The sequence below is a fragment of the Borostomias antarcticus genome (assembly GCF_949987555.1).
Source record: "Borostomias antarcticus genome assembly, chromosome: 10".
Taxonomy (NCBI): Eukaryota; Metazoa; Chordata; class Actinopteri; order Stomiiformes; family Stomiidae; genus Borostomias; species Borostomias antarcticus.
Window position 1 is genome coordinate 15,854,228 of NC_140243.1, and position 24,818 is coordinate 15,879,045.

The window sequence follows — 24,818 nt, forward strand, 5'->3', positions numbered from 1 at the left end:
TCTCAAGCAAGAGACAGAAATTAACAAGTGACACTGAGGGAATTAAGTGATTCACTGGATTCTCACCGGATTCTTACCGTACACACACATTGTAGGCTACACTAAACTATGGTTAGGCTACTGTGAACACCTGCATATTTGTAACCAGCAAACCACCAAATTGAGGACAGTGACCTTCCCATCTGGCTCCAGGACTAACATTCACAGAACACACCACTGGCACATAGATGATCATATTTGGTTTCACAGCCCATGTTTAGCTGCTTTGACCAGTAACAATACAGTAACAATGGTTACTACTACTACTACTACAACAATGGTTAATTCATTGATAATCAATAATAATCATATCACAAAATGCAATATTGGTCTTATTATAGATCACAAACTATCTTGGGATTGTAGGAGTATAGGACATGATGCTGTGCTATTGACCACCAAACAGTTGTGATATTGTGGGACACTCTGCCTCAGGTTGGAATGCAGATCTTGATAAGAGACCCTCTCACACCCTGTTGCTCCCCCATCCCCCGCGACAGGCCAGGCCAACAATACACATCCACAGACACTCACAGTGGAACAAAGGAACCTCCATTTTTGCTTTGTTTCTTTAATAAAGATGAAACTGCTCCATCCTCCAACCATGTGATGCAAACACCACGTGAATAAGCCCGGTGAATAAGGTCATTGTTCTGATGCATCATATTTGTATGCAAGTGTGACTGTGTGTTACAAATAACGGATTCTATGCTGCTGATTCTGTATAGCCATGTTTGGTATCCATCTTTGGCTAAAATCATGAATCAGTTGTTTAGGCATGTTGTGGAATTGTCATATGTTGAAACCATAACCGGGATATTTGATGATTCCAGAGTGAGTACAGAATGTGAGCTCTGTTTTACGATGGTAACAAGGGCCCACTGGGTTATTGACCCAAGTGACCAATCGCGTGCCTGTCCACACCCACAGGTCACACCTCACTCTCTCTGCTCCTTAAAGGAGATCAGACAAGGGCTGCGTTCCGAATCGCATACTTCTACTTCTTACTACCAGTACCTACTACAGCTGCCCTTAGAAAGTACGTACTTTTCAAGCAGTAGGCATCCAATTGGAACATACTACCTTGTCATAACATTGCGCCTTGAAATTAGCCCACATCCGTCGCTGTCCATAACGCGACATTCGTCTACAGCTGTCAACTCGCGCATGTGACGCACATTACCGCTGCGCAAAGGATTGTGGGTCAGAATAGCCAGAAAAGCCTGCTGGCGTGCATACTGCAAAATACGACCGGATGTAGTAGGTCATCCTGGTACTTTTGCCATACTGCATGTGGCATACTATGTATTGGGACATACTACATTCTGTTTTGGCATACTATATAGTAGGGTAGTAGGCGATTCGGAACGCAGCCCAGGACTCTCTCTCTCTCTTGTTCTCTTGTAACCCTCAACTACAAGGGTCTGTGTTTCCTCAAGTAACACGTGACCCAGGATCCAAGCTGTGTGCCGGTTGATCAAATCAGCCTGTATCTGTGGAATGCTGAACCACTATCTAAGAACTCTGGAGTCGACACAGGGCTTAGGAATCTCAACCAACTCTTCTAAGATCCACCTCTGGCGAGAGCAGAGGTTTTGAATGAGATATTTGCAACTTGTGAACTCTGAAACTGAACTTTGGAGTCTGCGAACATCAACTTTGCGCAGCAACGCTACTATCACTGTTTCAACGGGAGCGCAGGCACGCTGCCCCTTCATCGAAACCGAGCGACCACCACGTCACTTGTCTCTTCCCTTGGTCGAGCCAGACAGCACCCACGGACATCGCACTTCACCCACCACTAAGGTTGACACCCAACATTTTCTTTGATGTGTGTGTGATGCCAAGTGTTGTAAGCTTAGAGGATTTAGGATAGGCTGTGATAATCTGACATCATTCTTTTCATTCCTGCTGTGTTTTCATATTGCCACATGAGTTTTCCATCTAGTATTGAATTGTGTTATAATATTATTTTGATAATTGATTAGTATAGTTTCAATAAATATTATTAACTTTTGACCGTCTGAGCATCATTACAGTATCTTAGGTCACTTGATTGAGTCAAGGACTCCACCTACAGACTGAGATTGATGAATAAATTAGACTATTGATAAAGGTTATCTTGTTTCCCTGTACAAAACAGGGTGGTGCCCCATACGAGTTTGATTTAATGCCTTAAATCCATTTTCCTTCTTATTTGTGATAACAGCGGTATAATCATAAATTATACCGGTCATAGTCAGAGCTCTAACCCCAGAACACGCTACAGGATCAATGTGTTGATGTTATTTTCAAGAAGGGCCAACAGCGCATTTACTTTCTTAGAGAACTGGACTTTTTAAACATTGATAACAAAATTCCTACTCTTTTATAAATCTTTTATTGAGAGTATCCTTTGTTGCCATATTGTATGCTGGCATGGTTATTCTAAAATCATTTACCAGAACAAATTGGGTAAAATAGTGAAGAACTGTGGTCAAATCACAGCAGGAGCAGCAGGCTGACCTGTACCTGTACCAGCTGTTGCTGACCAGTACCTCTACCAGCTGTATCTGACCAGGCTGACCAGTACCTCTACCAGCTGTATCTGACCAGGCTGACCTGTACCTGAACCAGCTGTATCTGACCAGGCTTACCTGTATCTGACCAGGCTGACCTGTACCTGAACCAGCTGTATCTGACCAGGCTGACCTGTACCTCTACCAGCTGTATCTGACCAGGCTGACCAGTACCTCTACCAGCTGTATCTGACCAGGCTGACCTGTACCTCTACCAGCTGTATCTGACCAGGCTGATGGTGAAGGCAGACAAGGTCTGAGGGATGCACCCCATCCATGTATCCATCTGCAGGGATACATCGCATCCACTGGAGTTCCAGACTCTCCCTTCTGGTCAAGGTATAAATACATCAAAAGCAGAACCAACCAAGCAAAAAAAACAAATGCATTCCCATGGCAATAACTAAATTAAACAAGATATGGTAGCTATGAGGAATCTGGGATACATACCTGTAGACAAGGTCATGAGGAATATACGGATTAGGGGATTTTAACTACAGGATACTATTTACATGTACATGATATTGTAATTTATGCTGACATGCACTTTGGATGAACTGAACTGTGATGATATTTTTGATGAATGCTATAGATGATTTTGGATTACTGTCGTTTTTGTTTGTGTTTTTATGTGTCTGTGTGTGTTTCTAATGTGCTGTACAACAAATTGCCTGCTTGAGGAGATTAAGGTTTTCTAAGTCGGCAACTACTACTGATCCCAAACGGTACCCATTGTAGTGAGCCTTCCACAAAGGAACCTCGTAGAAATGGAAGAGTTATTCAACTGAAGAGATCTTGTCTCCAGTGTACTATCTCTGCCTGCTCTTTCACAGCAAATTCTCCACATTGCTATCGTGGTACCCTCTACATTCACCGTCCTTCAGAGCCTAATTGCTCCGAGGCCTACTCCCCCCCCCCACACACACACACACACAGACACTCCCGTTCCTCCCTCTGATCCTCGAGCCGGGCGTATAATGTGAGCTGCTGACTGAGACACGACACATGATATTTCACACTCAAGCCTCATGCCTGCTGACATCGCTCCTTACCCAACAAACATAGAGATTGCAACCATGGAAACAGGGATGTCGCGTAGCAAACAGTAACATTAAAGCTAACTGAACCATAGCACCAGTCATTACACTTTGAAACATTCATTTTCATTTGTGATGTCATTCGAAAGGGTTGTGATGATGGTGGAGAGCGTGTTGGCGTTGTTTGTTAAGAATAATTTCTATAATATAATAATATTATAATAATATTTTATTATTGGACTTCATACATTTAGTGTAATTCTAAGTACTGGTAACACTGCAAATAACCTTTTTTAAATAAACAAATATGTATTTGATAAAATGTTGAATGAATCGTTCAGCACTTTGAGAAAATAAAATGAATGATTATTTTATTATAAATTATTATAAAGTAGACAAAGGACCACTGTATGAGGTTGAATCAAACCCACAACTCAGGTGGAGACTACTAGAGCCTGACCACTAGAGACTGACTACTAGAGACTGACTACTAGAGCCTGACTACTAGAGACTGACCACTAGAGACTGACTACTAGAGACTGACCACTAGAGACTGACTACTAGAGCCTGACCACTAGAGACTGACTACTAGAGACTGACTACTAGAGACTGACTACTAGAGCCTGACTACTAGAGCCTGACCACTAGAGACTGACTACTAGAGACTGACTACTAGAGACTGACTACTAGAGACTGACTACTAGAGCCTGACCACTAGAGCCTGACTACTAGAGACTGACTACTAGAGACTGACTACTAGAGACTGACTACTAGAGCCTGACTACTAGAGCCTGACCACTAGAGACTGACTACTAGAGCGACATTCCCTGTCAGTACATCATTATAGGGAGATTTGGGCTTGATTGGGTTTGTTGTCCCCCACCCGGCAACGCCGATAGTCTATTCTACTAAGAAGCCCATTTCCTTTCTAAATCCACAGAGTTCCGAGCTTGAGAGGTTTAGTAGCTCTTTTGGTGTTTGTAGAGTGCAGCATTGAGCTGCATGCACATCCCTATAGCAGCAGTAACACTCTACAAACAGCAGAGGAAGGCATAGACCGGCTGAAACTTAGTCTGGAGTCAAGCGTCACAAATCATGGGCAGAGGGGCAGAGCCAGAACATTATCTTTCAAATCCACCTGCATTTGAACATTATTTCATCGGGAGCGTATAGTTGGTACTAAATTAAAAACCCATTTAGATACACTTTGCCATTTATGTAATAAAAACCTCAGTGAAGTGAGAGTCCATGTGGAAGAAAGTCCAAGTAAATCACGAGTGCAAGCTATCAGTGAACAATCAGAGTCCAATCAGCCTCCCCGCACAGCCTGTTATCTGCACGGGCCAATTGTCCTCCTTGTTCAAAATCTGACAAGATTCTCATTGGTGTCCACGAATATCATAGCTTCCGCAAGAGCTTCCAGGTACTCAAATTAGCTGAAACTAACTGTTTTGCTTACAAAAAAAATATGATGGGCCTATATGCTACGTTTATAGATAAATCTAAACAATCAATTCCCTACACTATTCAATAACTGTACTGTATTCCACTATTCAACAACTGTACATGCTAACGACATACATGCAGCATTCATGGGTGGGGGACAACAGGTTCACTGTGTACTTGTTTGAATCTCATCCAGTGGTTCTGTTTATACTAATCAATCTACTAATCATGTATTATCATCAATCATATTGTAGTCAGTTGAAGTCATCTTTATGAGAATCAATTGAAGTTTTAATAATAATAAATCAAATTTTGAATGTGGATCATTGAGACATCCTCTATTTTGTCAGTTGGGAGAGTGTCAAAACAGTCAATTAGAATAGGAATAGAGCAAAGATGATGTGCTGATTCTGCCTGCATGACAGATCCTTGGCATCGAGTCTTTAGAAAGTGTCTGGTATCCTTTAAGGGCTGTGACCCGAATGTTCAAAGTGTAATATAATGAAGAGAGAGGACAATGGAGGCGAGAAATGTGCTGTGAAGTCACGTCTGACATACATTTTGAAATGTTTGGAGGATAATAAACAAGCTCACAGTTTAACTCCATAATCTGTTATGTGGATCTGACATTTTGGACTCATCCCTGCAGTCTAGATTACAGCATGTAGTGATGGCAGAGCAGCTGACACAAGCACAAACTGGAAGAGGGAAAGTGTGTCATTTGTGATGCTATCTTAAGCACCCGATGGAGCACATTTGTCTGGAGACATTTTCAAGTAGGAAACGTTTCTTTTGAGAACAATATGTGCTGGTAATGAGAGGCCTAGATTCCAAACTAGGCTCCAATTAAGACTCATCTCTTCCTTGAAATGAGCATTTAAAGAAGATGATGTAGCATATTTGTGTCATCTTTTTCAAGTAATAAGGATCTTATATTAAACTCAAACTCAAAATCCAATCTAGTGTGCCAGGTGGGAATCAAATCTCAATCTCCATCTGCCCTAGTCCAAGCATCCAAGATGATAACCCTACCATCGAAGGATCAGGTTCAGGCAGAGTACGTCAGTCCACTTTCATTTTAGTCAATTTTAAGTAATTTTGAGTAATTTGAATATTGTCTAGCCTAACTATTATGGAATTATTTTAATTTAGATTCCGAATAAATATAATTGAAATGGAATTGACCCCAACCCTGCTGAGGAAAACATTTAGGTTCAGGTAGTTTTTTTTTCTTTTGTAAGTTAAATAATGGAAAACTTCTATTTTCTGTTACAGAACTTAGAGAGCGGTACTATATACTGTACCAGACAATATCTGTATGAAAACAGTTTTGCTCTCTGGCTGCTGGCTGGTCCACCAAAGCATCGGTCAGGCATGGCTGAAATGCCAGTGTCAGTTATGCCATGGCTGTCATGGGTTATGCGAAATCCACTTTCACTGTGAATAACTTATGTCTGGGAAGACTGGAAAGACTGAACCATGTCTTCTGTCTTTTGACAGGGAACGTCTGACATAACATGGCCTCCCTCAAAATGTCTCTCCAAGTCTCAGTCAGACTTCACCGCTGCCACTCCCGGCTCTTTGGCATGCCACTGCTGTTGTCACTCCTATGAGAGCAGAAAGACCAAATCATCATCATTCGTATCGAACCCGACAGCCATACTGAGGTCTGACCCAATCTATCAAGGACTCTCAAGCCAGAGTAAAATGAAGGGCTGGTATGACCCTGTAAAGGCTGCTTCTGACGTGTAGCCTATGTATGTTTGATATCAATATATCACAGATGCCTGGTCCAGTATATTTTAATGGCGAATGTGAACACCACAGTATTCAGGCTTGTTGTGGCATTACGTTATGATGAGAGGAGGATTACTCAGCCAAATCAAGGCCATTAGGATAAACACATGAGACTAGTGCCCTCCAGTGTTGGGCTGTTATATGAATAAGGCTGTCAAGTAGGCTATTGTCTTATGGTCCAAATAATCTTTGCACCAATTTATTTTTTATTCAAGCAAGATATGGATGAGTGTCTCCAACTGGCATTAGGAGAGAAAACGGTACAGAAATACCTAAACCAATGTCTTATATTCATGTTTGGGTTGATCTGTGAGATTATGAAAAAAGAATAGTTTGATTGTAGGCTATGCTACTATGTGTGATTGAAATTCTTCAACACTTTGTCAGTGCTGTATTTGTCAGCGTAGATATGGCCGTACTTTGATAATCAGTTATTTGGATTAGACCAAAAGTGAATTATTTTAGACACAAGTAATGAATCGTCATGTTTCCTGTGCTGGTTTGATGGAGGCAGGTATCAGGGCCGTAGAAAGGAGCTGGGATGCCCTCTAGAGGGTTGGGCTGGTGCTCATGTCCCGTTGGCTTTCGGAAACAATCATATTAAAATACCAGATTATTTGTATTGATGAGATCGGACACATTTCTGAATTGATTCTGAAAACACTGGTGTTACTCTGACATTACATCCCAACATAGAAACTTTATGCTTATAATAGGTTACCTGTTCATCCAGTCTGCTCCCGTCCATAGGTTTCCATAGCAGTAGGATCCAACTGGCGTGATTTACATACAGTATAGCCCTAGGTTCTTATCAATGTTTAACCACAGCCAGTGACGATACAGACGAGGGGACTGACACTAGGACTGACTGTGGATAGCTGCCTCTCTGTGTGCTCACCTACCCAATACACGCAAACACAAACTATCACATTAGATGCTCATTTATAGCCTATGTATTACTGTAATATTGCCATATTATATATCTAATATGTGTTGTAATACACAAAAATAACTTATCTTTTATATGAACACACAACTTCACCAGTTATTACATTGGATCAAAGCAGGATGTGAATTAATGTAATTCCTGGAGAATTGAAAGAGGAAAAGGCTTGTTTGTTGGATTTCTTTTATCACTCATTTTTAAGCTAAGGATTTCCTTGTGCTGGAGGCAAAGTCCCATCCTGTGGGAGCAGCCTAAGTACACCTGGACTTTGATCCGGAAGGAATCACCCCAGGACTGCTGGACAGCTGTGGCTCTCTGGTAAGAGACGATAAATCTATGAGAAACCTATACAAAGATTCACAATTTCTATAATTACTGATCTTCTCAAAGGATTGTTGCGCTAGTTATTGTTGATGGATCCTTGTACATGTAGAGATGACATTTTGTACTCTATCGGGATATTTTGAGAAGATCAATCCTGTGACGGCACCTCATTACAGCATCAACACAGATAATTGATTCAATACGGAATTGGAAATATTACTGCTGTTCAGAGGCAAGTTTGAGTCTTTATTCATTTGTCTGATCATGAAATACTGTGTGAGAAGCAGGCCTACACACTGTATTAGGCTACTTATTGTTACTCATAGTATTATACGTATTATGAAATATTGTGATGTTGCCATAACTGTTAACTGTTAACTGCCACAACTACTAACTAGGTACTGTACCAACAGGTAATTACAACAATACAGCCTGTAAGAGCTACATTGGATGAGTAAAGTCACAAATACTGTAATGTACTATCATAACATTGTGTTAGGACCACGTTCCACTTCCTTGTGGTGTTCAGGTAGAATGGATCCGGCCCATGACAGCCCTGGCCAGCGGCCCCCACCCTACACCCCCAGCTCTGGTCTGACCAAGAGTGGCAACCAGGCTGGACAGGGAGGCATTGCGATGATCTCGTCGGCCAATCCCTACAGCAACACGGTTCACCCAGAAGGAGATTTCATCGAGGCTCCACCCGACTACAGCGTGGGCTTTGAGGACTTCAACTGTTTCGACGACAAGGCCATAAGGAGAGGTGAGTCAGACATACGAGTATTTGAAGTTTGGATCATTTAACCCTATACGCCTTAGTCCTGTGGGTTTGATGTGACCTGTCATGTCATGTATGGGGGACAATATACAGTTTCAAATAATGTCACGTCTAGTAGAATGTCTACCAGATAAAGCCATCTGGTTAATAGACTGATGTGTGATGATGTGAATCAGGGTTTCCCAACCTGGGGTCCGGGCCCTCCTTAGGGGGGCGCCAACGATCGAGGAAGGGCGCCAGGCCCCAGACAATTTGAGGCCTTAATATTAGCTAGACAAATATTTGTCAAAGATCATGTTATTGACATGTCACACAGCAATTGTAACAAAATACATGATCATATCTAATGAAGGGCCAAAAAGCCTTGTATATACGGCACTACAATACCATATAAACTCAACAAATTAATCAGAGGCTATGAATCGTGTCAATATTAATATTACTGCTACACTGGCGAAGCGCTTCATTGTACCCTAACTTACTGATGGAATTTGTGCACTTATGAATACACACAGACTGGACAGAGATTTCATCAGGTGTAAGTTAGGGGGGCTCTGGGGAAGAAAGGTTGGGAACCCCTGATGTGAATAGCTTCCTGTAGGCTGCAGTACAGGTTGTCATGGCACATGTATGCGGTGTGTAAGTGTGCGTGCGTGTGTGTGTATGTGTGTGTGTGTATGTGTATGTGTATGTGTAAGTGTGTGTGTGTGTGTGTGTGTGTATGTGTAAGTGTGTGTGTGTGTGTGTGTGTGTGTGTGTGTGTGTGTGTGTGTGTGTGTGTGTGAGTGCGTGTGCGTGTGTTTGTAGGGTTCATTAGAAAGGTGTACCTGACCCTGATGATTCAGTTGCTTGCAACAGTGGGCATCATCTGTGCCTTTCTCTACTGGTGAGTAAACTGACCTGTTCTCTACTGGTGAGTAAACTGACCTGTTCTCTACCTGTGAGTAAACTGACCTGTTCTCTACCGGTGAGTAAACTGACCTGTTCTCTACCGGTGAGTAAACTGACCTGTTCCCTACCGGTGAGTAAACTGACCTGTTCTCTACTGGTGAGTAAACTGACCTGTTCTCTACCGGTGAGTAAACTGACCTGTTCTCTACTGGTGAGTAAACTGACCTGTTCTCTACCGGTGAGTAAACTGATCTGTTCTCTACCGGTGAGTAAACTGACCTGTTCTCTACTGGTGAGTAAACTGACCTGTTCTCTACTGGTGAGTAAACTGACCTGTTCTCTACTGGTGAGTAAACTGACCTGTTCTCTACTGGTGAGTAAACTGACCTGTTCTCTACCGGTGAGTAAACTGACCTGTTCTCTACCGGTGAGTAAACTGACCTGTTCTCTACCGGTGAGTAAACTGACCTGTTCTCTACTGGTGAGTAAACTGACCTGTTCTCTACCGGTGAGTAAACTGACCTGTTCTCTACCGGTGAGTTAACTGACCTGTTCTCTACTGGTGAGTAAACTGACCTGTTCTCTACCGGTGAGTAAACTGACCTGTTCTCTACCGGTGAGTTAACTGACCTGTTCTCTACTGGTGAGTAAACTGACCTGTTCTCTACCGGTGAGTAAACTGACACTCTGCAGATCCTCTACAGACGGTGAACATATTGGATCCATGTCCTTAACATTCTGCTCTCTCTGAATCACTTTGACCCGAAAACACATTTTGATATTTATACATCGCTGGAAAGAGGAAAATTATAGCTTTCCAACAATATTATCTTTATACTCCAAATAACACTTGAGTTATGCCCTAATATGTCATCAAAGCATGTTTTATAGAAAAAAAGCCTTGAAAGTTAGCCAGCCAGGGAGGGCTATTTCTGCTTCTGTCTTTTACTCTTTCTTTCCCACATGCATACACGCATGCACACACATACACACACACACACACACACACACACACACACACACACACACACACCTGTGTCATAAATACAAGGAGTACAAGGAATGTATAAATGTGTATAATGTGTAAGCATGCATGCAACATATACTGTAGGTGTGCACATACAAACCGAACCATAAGACCAAGCTCACTCACTCTCTCATGCACACACACACACACCACTCCCAGTTACTAATGTTAGCTAGCACACAAACAAACACACACACACACACACACACACACACACACACGTCTCATAAATCCATAGAGTATGCAAGGTATAGGGGTGTGTTGCAGCAAGATATATATGATTTCTGACAGATTCTGTCAGAGCCCGTGACTATTCTATCCCAAGAGGGTGTTCTGGAACTAACACGAAAAATTCTCTAGTTGGATGTCATGCTTTGGAATGTTTGTTTTTAGTCCTTTTCTCCACCCATCTCCCTTTTATTGAGTTTCTTAGAAGCATTGTCTTTAAGTATTGGAAGTTATAATCATATATCTTTAGAAGTAAGTTAGAGCATTGTTTTGATTACACTTAAACTAGCTAGTTATAAGAAATCAATACATGGAGGCTAATTCATACTAGATTTGCAGATAATTTCAATGTACTTATAGTATACTGTATATTGTACTTATCTTCTATTAGCTTATTGTGTTATCATACCATTTGTGTAAATTGTCAGGCTAGAATTGAATTGCATACTGTAGATTTTATTAATCACAGTTATCCATATTGTATTTCCTCTTTCAAGATGATACTGTAAAGACTAGGCTACAACTTTCTTAGGCCTACTTTGAAACTATATGTTTTTGTAATTGTTATTGCAGTTACAGTCGAACCAGATAAACCCCTTGAACTGCATGCATCAGCTTCTTGTGGAGTAATTTCAATCACTGTTTACACTGCTGGATAGCTGTGCACAGCTGTCTAGTGAGACCAGTACGGAGGGAGATCTGATGTAGACAGGGATTGCTATACTATACTGTAAAACCCTGATGAATTCCTGCTCTCTTCTCATTGTAGGAATGAGCTCAGGATATGGACCCTATCCAGCTATTGGTTCTCCTATACCATGATGTAAGAATTCACTATGCCATCCTCAGACTGACCCCACAATATTGATATAGTGATGCCAGATACCTACGGTATCTAACCAACCAATGGTCAAGTACATTCAGCTCATCAAACACTAGACAAAGTGTGCTGTTCTCTGTATCTGCTAGGGGAGTGGTGCTAGTCCTCATTATCAGCATGTCTTGTTGTGGCCCCATACGTCGGAAGGTCCCGCTCAATTTCATCTGCCTGGGGCTGTTTGTGAGTAGGCTACCATCTCATCACAGCCTGAGTGCTTTCGCAGTATCTCCCAACCGCTGACATCTGTTTTTGTTCTGTCTCCGGCGTAGACTGTTGCCGAAGGTCTAATGCTGGGATCGATCACGGTGTAAGTATTGCTTTGTGTGTACTCACAGGAGTTCTCGATGACTCACAACACACAAAAGCATTGGGAATCTTGACAAATGTACAAAGCACAGTCCTTCGGTAGATATATTATACACTCATGCTGTCTTTGCGATTATCAGGCAATGGAACTCAATGGGTTATTTTCACAAACCCCAGACACTGCTCCATATGACTTTCAACCATCAGATATCGTACTGAAAGAGAAATTAGTGTTTGTGTTTCCCAGGTATTATGAGGCCGAGCCTGTTCTCTGGGCGATTGGAGCCACAGCCCTGGTGTCCTTGGCTCTCAGTGTCTTTGCCATGCAGTCCAAAGTAAGCTAATGTCGTATGTGGTTGGCAAGGCAGAAGTGCTCCACCACGCATCCCCTCCACACGAAACTAAGCTCATACTCTCCCTCAGCAGAGCTTCAAATCCACCTCCAGTTGGTTCCCCACTTTCCCTTGTCTGTCTCTTACCTGATCACCTGGTCGGAATGATGATGATGATGATGATGATGATGAAGATGATGATGATGATGATGATGATGATGATGATGATGGTGATGATGATGATGATGATGATGATGATGATGATGATGATGATTATGGTGGTGGTGGTGGTGGTTTATTTATGATAAATTGAACATATTCTCTCTACAGTCTGTTTAAGATGATACAGTTAACTCACCACCTCTCCCAGTGAGACGTCACCATGGCTAGTTAGAAACCTAACTCTCCATGTCTCTCCCAGTGAGACTTCATCATGGCTAGTTAGAAACCTAACTCTCCATGTCTCTCCCAGTGAGACGTCACCATGGCTAGTTAGAAACCTAACTCTCCATGTCTCTCCCAGTGGGACTTCACCATGGCCAGCGGCTGCATGTGGGCCATTGGATGGACTCTCTTGTCCTTTGCCCTGCTATGTGGAATACTGCGCTCCCAGGTAGATTGGTTAAACCAGAGTAGAAATATGGTCATTGTCCGTCACAGTGATCCTTGACAGATAGACAAAAGGCACACCAAACTGTTGGTGTATTGTATTTCAGAGCCGTATACACATCTGAATGACTCAATGTCTCTTTCCTGTAGTATGTTTACATTGTCTATGCCTGCCTCGGAACCTTGGTCTTCTCTATTGTGAGTACATTCTAGAAGCTTCCAAGGACAGTTTCTCAGACACAAAGGAAGCCTAGTCCTAAACAGAAAATGAGTCAGTGCTGCATCATCTTTCTAGATGTTTTTGTTGTTGAAGATTAGGATTAAATCCAGCATTTGAATTATTTACCCCTTTTCCCCACTCTTTCCCATATGAATTATAAGCATTGGTTTAGCGAGGTCCAGGGATTAAGGAAGTGTCTACCACTACGCCAAGCTAATGCTCATACATTCCTGCAAGGGAAAGAATGGATGCTCACTGGTGAAAAGGGATTTGACCTCTATTTCTTCAGTGGAAATCATCAGGTTAAACTGATTTTCTACACGTTCCCACTTCTCGATGGTCTGTGTATCCATGAGTTGACTACAACTGAGCACCATGTCTGCAACAGCAGGCTGCACTTCCAATGATATCTTTGTGCGTCTATGACATTCACAGACAGTATTGGGACCACTTTCCTTCAGTCAAACAAACAGGGAATACACACTGGACTGAGAGTAATAGTTTGGAACTTCATTCTGTGTCAATTTAATCTAGGAAGTGAATATTTCCCTCTCTCTCTCTCTCTGTAGTACTTGGTGATAGACACTCAGCTTATTCTGGGAGGGAAGCACAGCTACAGCATCTCTCCAGAAGAGTACATCTTTGCTGCTCTCAACCTCTACCTTGATATCGTCTCACTCTTCCTCCTGATCCTGCAACTCATTGGAATCTGCCGCTGATTTCTGGAAGCTGATTCAAGCCAAGCACAGCCACCCACAGAGGAAGACTGCTTCCTGCTACAGCACGTTTCATACACAACATGTTGTGTAATATGCTTTAGAAGACAGATGGGACTAAAATAACCGTAAAAAAGGGACATTACTTTTCTATGTCTGAGAACGATGCCAGCCTTCTGAACATATTCAGACTGATCCTGTCTGTATTAAAGATGGGTTGTCACAAATGAGACTCAACACAGGGATAAAACTCAGTTCTGTTTATTGGCCACACATCAAACAGTATTCTTTCATATAAAGAGGGAATGTATCAAGTATAGACTATGAAAGTGCAAACAGCATTTCAAGGATTAGTTGCTTTACAATTTAAAAAAAATAAAATAAAAGTCAGTGGGTTAGAAAATGTTTGCCATTTCTGAAGTAATTTGCCTTGACAATGGAAATTGAATACCAAGGTAAATACAATTTCAATGCAATTTGTACTCATTTCATGCACAGCATACTGTTACAGAAAGAGACAATAGTTTTTCTTACTCCACAGCTTAACCAATCGACACTATTCAAGTCCAACATAGTTCACTAGCTCCATTTATGGCACTCAAAGCTTCGCAACACATTCGCAAGACACATTGCAATGCAATACATTAGTTTTGCTGTGGTTTCAGTCTACAATTACTGTTACTTCAATACAGTCAGACATCAGTTTGGAGAGAGACCAATTCAAGAAGTGAAACTTTAGTAATAACTATCTTATTCATACATCACATATTTTATAGAAAATTAACCCATACATTTTTATCTATCATATTGGTTATTCCGTAGATTTGTATATCCATTTTCAATCATAAATATAAGAGACTTCTGATTTCAATAAATTGTTGGTTTTCAATGTACTTATTATACTGTGGCCTTCCCTGGCTACACATCCTGAATGCAAGCTTTTGATTCTGTATGCGTAGTCAGGGAAACTGCTGTATGTGTAGTCAGGCAAACTGCTTCCTGCATTTTAGTGTTGTCTGTCAGAATATACTTACACAATTTTCTGTGCCACAGGTCTAAATCTTAGCCCTCGCAAAACAAACTAATCAGCAACAAAAACAAATAACGACACATTTTGATTGGAAATTAGATGTGGTTCAATAACCAACTGTGATCCATTTACACAATCATGTAAAATCAGATGGTTATATTTCTAGGCATTACAAAATGCTGTGGAAACACTCTGGATGCACTGTAAAGGGAAGCTACAAATGTATATAAAAAGTTTACGTTTGGACACTCATGTCAGATTGATTATTGAAAATAACCCTAACTGGTGTTTTTTTGATCACACCATTAATTACTGTAAGCACTCAAGAATGTGGCAATAAATAATAAAATATTGACAAAGGCACTGTAATGAATTGCGTAGAGAACCGTTTCAAATACATGAGTTTGACCCGTTTCTGAGGTACGGTACATGTCATGTTTATGTCTATCGCAGTATCGCAGCCCTGGAGTTGCAGAGCCCTATCCAAGGCTCAGGTTACAGATATCAATCACCATCGACAGATTACAGTGATGAGGTTAGAGTGATAAATTCACTGGAAATATCTGATTGCAAATCGTCCTAATGTGCTCTCCTGCACTGCAAGACAAGACAGCAGCCAGGATTCCAGCTGCAGTCAGGTCTCCACCCGGAGCTGCCCGTCTGCCAGATTCTAAACGCTCTATTAAAGCCAAACAGCAGCCAGGATTACAGCTGGAGTCAGGTCTCAACCCGGAGCTGCCGGTCTGCCACACTCTAACAGCTCTATTACATCAAGTCCATCTAATACATTATCTCATAATGGGAAGCGTTAACCAGATCTAGGCACGCAGGCACAATTTGCTTTAAATCCACTTGGTGATAGCAAACTGTGCTTTTGCTAGTCAATGTTTTGGCACCTAAACATTGTCAGATATGGATCGTAGGAATGAGGTCAAGTTCTCCTCAGGTTGTAGGTTCGTTTACGCTGGGGTACATTTAAAAACTGCCCAGTAGACAAGCCATGACACCTGATCCTGACACATACAGTAGGATTTTACTCCAGTGGATAAAAAATATATCAAAATAATCAAACAGACCTGCAAAATGTACAAAATGCACTGCAGTATAATTGCCTGATCTAATTTAAAACTGATCTCAGAGAAGCAACTTGTTCCTAATTGTATCAGCTCATCCACTTGATGTAAAATCTATTTGAAACCATCTCCATCATTCTCTCACAATGGTGCCTTCTTTCCAGGAAGGCAACCACCTCTATCTATCTCCCAACTGGGGGGCATTCAAATTAAGTCATTAGCTTCCAATGGTCTTCTGTAGCCTACGAAGTAAACACACAGGAAGAAATAGATATCTACTTCTGTCACATCAGAGGGCAGTCCTTCCTTCCTTGCTTCCTTCATTCCCTCCCTCCCATGTCAACTGGCTCCTAGTACCTATCTCCCCTCTCCTACCCCCCCCCCCCCCACCCCTATCTTGCATTAAAGAGTGGTTTTAGCCTTCTGAAGCTTGTTTCCCCTGTGACAGGTTCTCGGCCAGACAGCCAATCAGATCAAACCAGGTGCACTTGCTCCTCCCACTCTGAGGAGCTGGTGCTGGGATGGAGGTCGGGGGTGGAGTCACATTTGGGGTTGTCAGTGTGAGAAATGTCGAGATCATCTCCCAGCTCAGCGGCAACATAGGGCAGGGCCAGGGGCAGGGCTTCCACACCCCCGAGGTCTAGCTGGGTGGGCCTGTCTGTCTCCTTCTCCTCCGGAAGGCCTGGGTGGGGGCAACGCTCCCCCAGCTCCCCAGGGCCCTCCTGGGGCTTGGTGCTGGGGGGCTGGTGGCCGGGGGCCTCCTCCAGACCGCTGGCGGTCTGGGCCAGGTCTGGGTCAGTGTCGGAGGAGGCGGAGGGCACCAGGGTGATGCTCTGGGGGTTCATGTCGTGGAACCAGGCCATGATGTTGCCCAGCAGGTTGGCGTTGGCCGCCGTATCGCGGCCCGTGGCGTCCGTGTCGCCCAAGGAGGAGAAGAGCGCCCCAGGGGGCTCGGAGGTGAAGGGGTTGTGGAGGTTGTGGCAGCGGCGCGGGGCGTTGGTGGCGTAGTGGCTGCTGAGTGTGTCCAGCCTCGCCAGGCTGTCTCCCAGCTCCAGCAGCTCAGAGCTGCTCAGAGACGCCCTGGCGACGTCCAGGCTGGGCGGGGACGAGTCCAGTCTGGAGGGGAGTGATGTCCCGATGGCCCCCAGCGACGCCTCATTGGCCAGGAATTCCTGGTTGTCGCCGCCCACTGCCAGCCCAGACTCTTGGAGTGATAGCTGAATAGCCAATAGGATGTTGGGGTCATCCTCGTCCAATGAGCTCAGACCCTGGCATAGGAGATACAACAAAGGAACAACTTTGAGAGAGGTTAAAACAGCCAAGGGAAAGTTGTACTCCCAAGATTAAAAACAACAACAACAACATAAACGGAAGGTCCACATTTGACATTCACTACAGAGGGAATTCAAAATGTCACGTCTCGACAGCAAATAACTGTCTAGGTTAGATAAGCAGGAATCTTTGACGGAGTGGAAAGGTGAAGACATCCAAAAACTCACCATGGAGGGACCTTGTCTCCTCCCTCCTCCCATGTCCTGGCCATCTGTGGGAACAAAGACAGTTGGAATCACTAGACCACACCGCAATCTATTCTAGACCATCTCTAGGGCCTGAGAGGTCTATGTGTTCTGATATAAACGGTATACTGAACATACCAGTCAGAGAGAGATCGATTGTGGGGAACACAGTGTACTGCCAGATTCGGATAGAACAGCAAAGACACTAGTTTAAGAAGGTCTTCTCTTTGTTAAACAGAATCTTGAAAATTACAAGAAAATGTTTTATAAGCAGACTAAACATTTTGGGTGTACTTGTAAGTCATAATAAACCAACACAACAAACCAATTCCCTTCTACAACTGCTCTGAGCTGTGTCTGAACCCGGCTTAGAGCAGCACCCTGCCCTGGGACTCGGGTACCTAAAGTGCTGTCGCTGGGGTCTTCGGGGTCCGGAGTGTTGCTGCGCAGGCTGGACATGTCTCCACGCCTCCTCTGTCTGTGGCTCCTCCTGTACCGGAACTCAGCATACTCCTAAACAACCACCGCCACAGCAGCAGCAGCAGCAGCAGCAACAACAACAACAACAACAGTTAATGGCCAGTGGTCACATCTTGGCTTTGTCTTCACGCAGGCACACCACACATATACTTATGACAGCTCTTAGGATATGGTCAACAAGCGCCACCTCTTAAGGCCAATTTATCCTTCGTCGTACGACACTTGAAAGTGTCGACAGACAGAAATGACGTCACTGTCGACACTTTTTTGTGTCGGACAGGGGTGTCTTGCACCCACCAAACTTTGTAATGTCGCACAGTTGTGATTGGATAGCTAGATTGATCCATGGCAACGAATGTGCCTTCTATTAGCCACACGTTTGCAAGTTACCATGGAGGTGATCAGACACTTTGCTGAAGTATAAATGCTAAATGTCGGTTGACAATTGTCGATTGAGTATAAATTAAGCTTATATTAAGCTAATATTAATTAATATTGTCATCAAGCACCACCTCTTAGTGCTTCGGGGTGAAGTTGGCCCTATGATCTAGGGTCAGTTGTGTTTTTCTTGCTTATGGTTCAGGTTCAGATTCAATGTGGTTCAGGTTCAGAGTGGGACAGCTGGTTCTCCAACGGCACTTAGTGGTGCCTGGGCAGTGAGGCTGTGAGTGTGAGGGGGTCTGAACAGAACTCTTGAGTAGGCGGCCCTTCGCTGTGGCCCAGGACACATACACACTGCAAAAGAATGTGGCCATATGTGGTCCAGTCCACCTTCAAATGTGTTTTGTTTGATAGAGGCAGTAGTCTACTTTCATTCTGTTGATGTACAACCCCTCTCATCTCTCGAACATTCAGAAAACATTTCACTTGAGGGGGTTCAGTTAAGCCACTACTTTCTGGAGTGGAATCAATGGTTTCGATCTTGCAGATTTCGAGCTCAGCTCCGTTTGAGGTAGATGTGAAGAGAAAGCCATTTCAAGTCAATTCCAACAGAGCACAGAGTTCATTAGCAACACAAAGAGCAGGGAGTTTGCAGAGAGATGGCGGGCGGCAAGGACAGATGCCGCCGCCTCCTCCTCCTCTCGTATGCATTCCAACTTTAAACAGAATACTGATGCCTTAGGGCTATTCTGGGTGAGAGGGGGAGATGAAGCTCTGGAGGTTAGGGGGGGTTCAAGAGTAAAGATGTCATTTGAAGTCTAAAAATCATGTCTGTTTATGTCATGATGGCGTAAAAAAAACAAAACACACAACCAAACAAATTCACATTGACAGAGATGAAAGACTATAAGTGATTCTCACTGGTATGCCGGCTAGGGTTGACAAGCAACAGCGGAAACAAACAAACCATTTTATGTTGCATTCATTTATCAGATCAAGCAGCTAATGATATTCGTGCCTGCAGGGTCTTCCAAGTTGTCATCTTTTCTAATCCTATTTCAGCATGGCTTATTGGCAGGCACTGTGAAACTCAAGAGCCATAGTGGTGGTGAATCAGGAGTCTAGACGCCAGATTGACCTGTTATGTTCATCTGACAACAAAGGATTCTCTGGATCCGCAATCAAAGTGTTCAAGTAATCAAGTTCAAAAAGGAGCTCAATTCAGCACTGAAAGGTTCAGCAAAATACTTTCAGTTGAATGCAATAAATTGGTATACATGTAGACATTAGTATACCATTGCTAGCAAACATAAGCCATCTGACGCTGTGTGATTCAGCAAAACATCTCAAGGGTATTGCTTTTGTTCCCATGTATGGAGTAAGTAATTTGATGGCTTTCAGCATCAGTAATACCTGCATCTGGCTTCCTCAATTCTGACAGCTCACTCTCTCCTGTCTCCCTCCCTGTACTGACAGGTGCCTCAGTGTCTTTGACAGAGACCCCTCCCCCTGCTGGAGACATTGTTAAACTGCAACATTCAACTTCCCGATGTTCTGTCCATTCGTCTGTCAACAACATTCAACTCGTCTACCGTAGTAACATGCTGTCTGCTTATGTGAATTGCTGTCTGCTTGTGTATTTTTAAATTGACCTTCTACAGTGCTCTTAACTAACTTTTTTCACCATCCTCCCAGAACCGTCCCGAAATACAATTGAAGCCGTCCCAAAATGGATGTGGACCATCCCGAATTTAAAATAGTTGTGTTTCTACATTATCACAGAACTACAGTGCACGATACCATGTACTTGTCGATACAGGGTTCACAATACGATATGGTCATGATATGATATAGCCTAAATAAAATAACATGAAAAAGTGACTGAGTAAACAATAATACTTATTGTGTGAGGGCTCTATGACATAGGGGCACCATATTGCATTTTCAGCATAGTGAGGAATGAACTAGAGTGAAGCAAACTAGGTTTATCACATGGGGAGGTGTGGATGGCATTTCCTATGCACAGCTTAAACCAGTGTGTTGCCCTGTCTCCCAACTCTAAAATCATCAATTAAGCTAGCATGAGTTGGCTGATAAAACTTGCAATTAATGCAGCTAGCTACCTAGCTAGCAATTAGAAATGCATAGCAAGCTGCTACAACAGTCAGTGACTGATTAATGAAGATGGCAACATAAGTATCTATGTAGCCTATAGCTGAGTTGAAAGTCACGGCTAATGAGGGGCTATAGCTACATAGCTGCGGCCACAGAAGCTAGCTGGCTACACTAGGTTTGGCTAGGAGATCAACTAGCAAGAAGCTATCGTACCACAGTCTGGAACATGGATGTATAGTCTGGAATTGTAACCGCTCTGAAATGCTACTGTCATGGAATTTAACACACAGTCTCAAGACTATTCAGATTCATGTCTTTTCTATTCATCAAGTCCCCTGAAAACCCCTAGGTTTCAATCTCCCTTTATAATTATAAACACCCAACCCTCCCTTTTGTAATTGTAAACAGACTCCTCTGCCTCGCTCTTCATCCCTTCTTTGTTCAAGTCAGAAAGGCCACACCTTGTCCTTCCTGCCCTGACTCAGACCTTTGTCTATATTCAAAGTATATTCAAAGTGAGTTTTCATCCCCCGCCCACTGGGTGATATCCGACTCAGCCAATCAAATGACACCTATACTACCTCGTTGGTTTGAAGCAATATAAGGAGCAGTTTTGGCGATCTGACTTTCACTTCTCTGATAGAATCACTCTGTGTTTTTACTATTGAAGTCCGTTTGCAACCGTATTGTTTCTTAATAAACCTGACTGAACATCTTTTTAAGCGAACCCAGGCTTTGGCAAATACTTTCATTTTTAAGCAACTACAATTGGCGACTCGGGACGGGATCGACTGCGGTGAGGTTCGCCTGGAGTGGAACCAAAGGACGCAGACGTGCGGAGCGGTAGCCGCTCTGGAACTTCTCTCTTTGCGTCTATGCGCACTGGTTCGGAGAGGTCCGCCGTTGGTTCCACTCGGCTAAACTCACGGTACGTTGAAAAATCCTTTTATGCTTGTTATTTGCCTTGTTTTCGGTTCAGCTTGTTGGTCTAGATTATTGAAAACAGAAAACCCCAGCGTGGGTATTTTTAGTACTATAAGTTAAAGTAATTATCTAAGGAGGTTGTGAACAGCAATAGATTTTATATCGTATTGTCCTTTGACTTCGTCCTTGTTTCGTTACGAGGGTATAAGCAGTGTTCAGAACAGGCTTCCCTTTTGGCCGGTCGCGGATGAGATTAAAACCGCAGAAAAGTAGCTACAGGGAGTGATTGGTGTTTCCAAATCCGCGTTTCTTGGAGAAACGTTTTCCCATTTGATCCCGGGTGGTTTGGTAGACCTAACGATAAGTTAGCTTTGATCAAATTGGTAAACCTAACGAGCGTTAGCTTTGACCAAGAACTGTACAGTAATTTGGTAGGATCTAGACGGAAGGTCTAGCCTGGACCAGGTAAGGGTGCAGTTCGAGCTTTAGTCTGTCTTGTATGTGTTGTTTTAAGCGCTATATAAATAAGCGTTTGTCCCTTTGTTCCTGGGTGACTTGGTAAACCTAACGAGCGTTAGTTTTCACCAAGTGGCTGTACATATTTGGTAGGATCTAGACGGAAGGTTTAGCCTGGACCAAATTGCTAGTGCAGCCGAGCATGTTTGTTGTAAACGTGGGCCTTTGTTTCGTCGTGTCTTGTGTGTTCACTGTTTGAGCCTCGGCTCTTGATTGTATGTTTGTTACGCGCGCCATGGATCCAGGTAAAGTATTGTAAAGTATTTTTTGTACACTTTTTAGACTGTTAAAATTCTGCTAGATTTCCAGTAGGCTAGCTGGTTGCCTAGGAGACGCAGGAAAACTCCCACTCGTGGTGTTCCGCCATTGAGCCAGAGAACAAAGAACTTCCTGCCTTGGTGAGTCGAATCTAATGTTTTTTTTGTTTTCTTTCGAAATTATATTCCTTTGTTTATTTCCCGCCTGTGTTTAACTATACTTTTCTTTTCACCGTTAGTTTTGAATTATAGGCTGTAGGGTATTGTGTTAATTATGAATACCAATACTAGTTCGCTGTCTGGGCCAGCTAAGATTGTTGCGCAAAGGCTTTGGGATGATGCTTGTGTACAGTATTTGATCTGGGCGAAGCATTCTGATTTCCCCCTGTCTGGTACACTCAATATTAGTGAGTTAGCAACTGTTAGGGCTCAGTTACAGGCGTTTGAAATGACTAGGTTAGGAAGGGAGCCTGGAAATGCGATAGATTGGAATGCATTCAGGAAGTGGGAAATACTCGCACACGAGTGTTTTTTCAAGTCAGAAAGAAGCGTAGCTGACGAAGTTAATCAGAGAGATGAATATTCAGAGTCCCTCCCCCCTCCTAGTCATTCCGTTTTGAACTCTATCACGCCGACTCGGCACTCAGAGCTCACACATCCTTCCCAAACTATGACTGGTTCACCCGCAGCTGCTGCCCCGCCTCCCAACTCTGTTTTTCCGTCTGCTCCCAACCAACAACGACCACAGGATCGTCACACGAACAAGAATCAAGGGTATAGAAACAGAATAAACTACAGAATGAAACCGAGGGAGGGAAACGAAAACGGAGACAAAACTGACGCGTGTTTTCATTGTAAGAAAACTGGTCACTGGATCAGAGACTGTCACAGTTACCGCAAGCGAAATGAGAGAAAGAATCCTGCAACCTGGGGTTCGGCGCCACCTGCTGGAAGTTCCGTTGAACAACCCACAAGGTAGATTTTAACTAGCCAATATAGACTCATTTTTTTTAAGGTTTGTACATGATAGTGGGGGGGGATAGATAATGTTTGCCAGTTTCTTAACCTGAATACAGCATCTCCTAACCCAATTATATATTTTTAATGTTTATGTTAAATCTCTCATGTTTATAGTTTGAGGCACATTCATCGGGCCTGAGTGTTTTTTTTCTGAGTGTTTTTTACAGACAACTGTCGTTCCGGGAGTGATGGGTGAATGCCGAACCAGGAGACGGGCACAGGACACCGGAGGTGGAGATGGAGATTACTGGCCTGTTTCCCTACAGATGGGCGATCTGGGGTTCGTGAGATGCAGACCAACGCCATGTCACCAACTCACTGTGAGCGACAGATAAGTATGAAACAGGAGCAGTGCCCAAATACTCTGTCCTCAAATGCAGAAGAGGGAGGTTTTAGATATACAAATTTTAGCTATACAAATGAAGCTTCGATGGAGTTTTTTTTTGATTAGTTAATTGTAAATGAAGCCAGTTCATTTTTAGTGTCATTTTCTTTGCCCCATCTCTATTTTTATCCTGACTTCAGGAAATTTTTGCTTTCACCCTTAGCGGGTGTTGTTTTGTTGAGACGAGAATATGGTTATTTTATTTTCATAAAATCGCGAGAGAAATGCTAGAGCCAAATCCAATTGCCTTGATCATGACTGGGGACTGGGCGTGTTAAAGTCATTCTAACACTGCCCTTGATGTCACTATAGGCTACTGCAGACTGGCTCTAAATGACACTTGAACAGTCAACCTGTTTAAGTTTTCCTGACTGAATAAACAACATTTTTTCCCCAAAGCAGGAGCTTGCGCTTAACCATGTTTCTGAGTATCTCCTACAGACTGCTGATAACCGTTCCTGACCAAAGAAGGGAACAGGGAGACCAGACCAGAGGACTCTCCTTTTGCTCTTCTGTTTTGTCTCTGTTTGTCTCTCTCATCTGTGGATCCACAGACGGAGCACTTCATCAGCCTGTAGTGGGGGAGCGGGAGCGCCGAGGTGGCCCTCCAGAAGCACGACCCGGGCCGACCATACGTGGAGCAGTACAGGGATGGACCGGGTTCAGTTCAAGAGCCTGTACGTGCTGCTGGCGCCCTGGCTGTGTGGTGTCCCACCGCACCTTCACCCTGCTGAACCAGGACAGGGACTCCCTCCTCACCCTCAGAGAGCTCGCTGCAAAAGCTGCGGCTGTCTCTGCTTCCTCCCCTGTGTTTTCTATACTCTCTGTACCATCCACAGACCCTGACAAGATTCCTCCACTGTCCCTGGCAGACATTTCTGACCTACAAGCATCTGCTCCACCTGCGGAGAAAAAGAAATGAAGGAATAAGTGCACATTCCACCACCAAACTAACCTGTATCTAGGGCCTAATGACAAACCTGTAC

The 24,818-nt window shown here is 43.3% G+C and overlaps 2 protein-coding genes across 3 annotated transcripts in view; one reads left to right on the forward strand and one right to left on the reverse strand.

The window, feature by feature from the left end:
* Positions 1–8,106: 8,106 nt before the first annotated feature.
* Positions 8,107–15,524, forward strand: LOC311314508 (protein lifeguard 1). Its single transcript, XM_084444889.1, has 10 exons — positions 8,107–8,141; positions 8,677–8,910; positions 9,733–9,811; positions 11,841–11,894; positions 12,041–12,131; positions 12,221–12,258; positions 12,505–12,592; positions 13,113–13,202; positions 13,349–13,396; positions 13,988–15,524. The coding sequence occupies exons 2-10, from the start codon at positions 8,682–8,684 to the stop codon at positions 14,135–14,137; spliced, it is 867 nt and encodes a 288-aa protein (XP_084301015.1). The 5' UTR covers positions 8,107–8,141; positions 8,677–8,681; the 3' UTR covers positions 14,138–15,524.
* Positions 15,525–16,710: 1,186 nt separating this feature from the next.
* LOC311314043 (ankyrin repeat and IBR domain-containing protein 1-like) overlaps positions 16,711–24,818 on the reverse strand; it is a gene marked incomplete at both ends in the record, with an annotated part of 30,992 nt that continues 22,884 nt past the window's right edge. Inside the window, 3 exons of one of the 2 annotated variants that reach the window (XM_084444333.1) lie at positions 16,711–17,505; positions 17,737–17,780; positions 18,156–18,267. In XM_084444333.1, coding sequence (XP_084300459.1) covers positions 16,711–17,505; positions 17,737–17,780; positions 18,156–18,267 — 951 coding nt within the window. Of the gene's footprint in view, positions 17,506–17,736; positions 17,781–18,117; positions 18,268–24,818 lie in introns of both variants that reach the window. The other variant, XM_084444334.1, reaches the window with a different exon arrangement.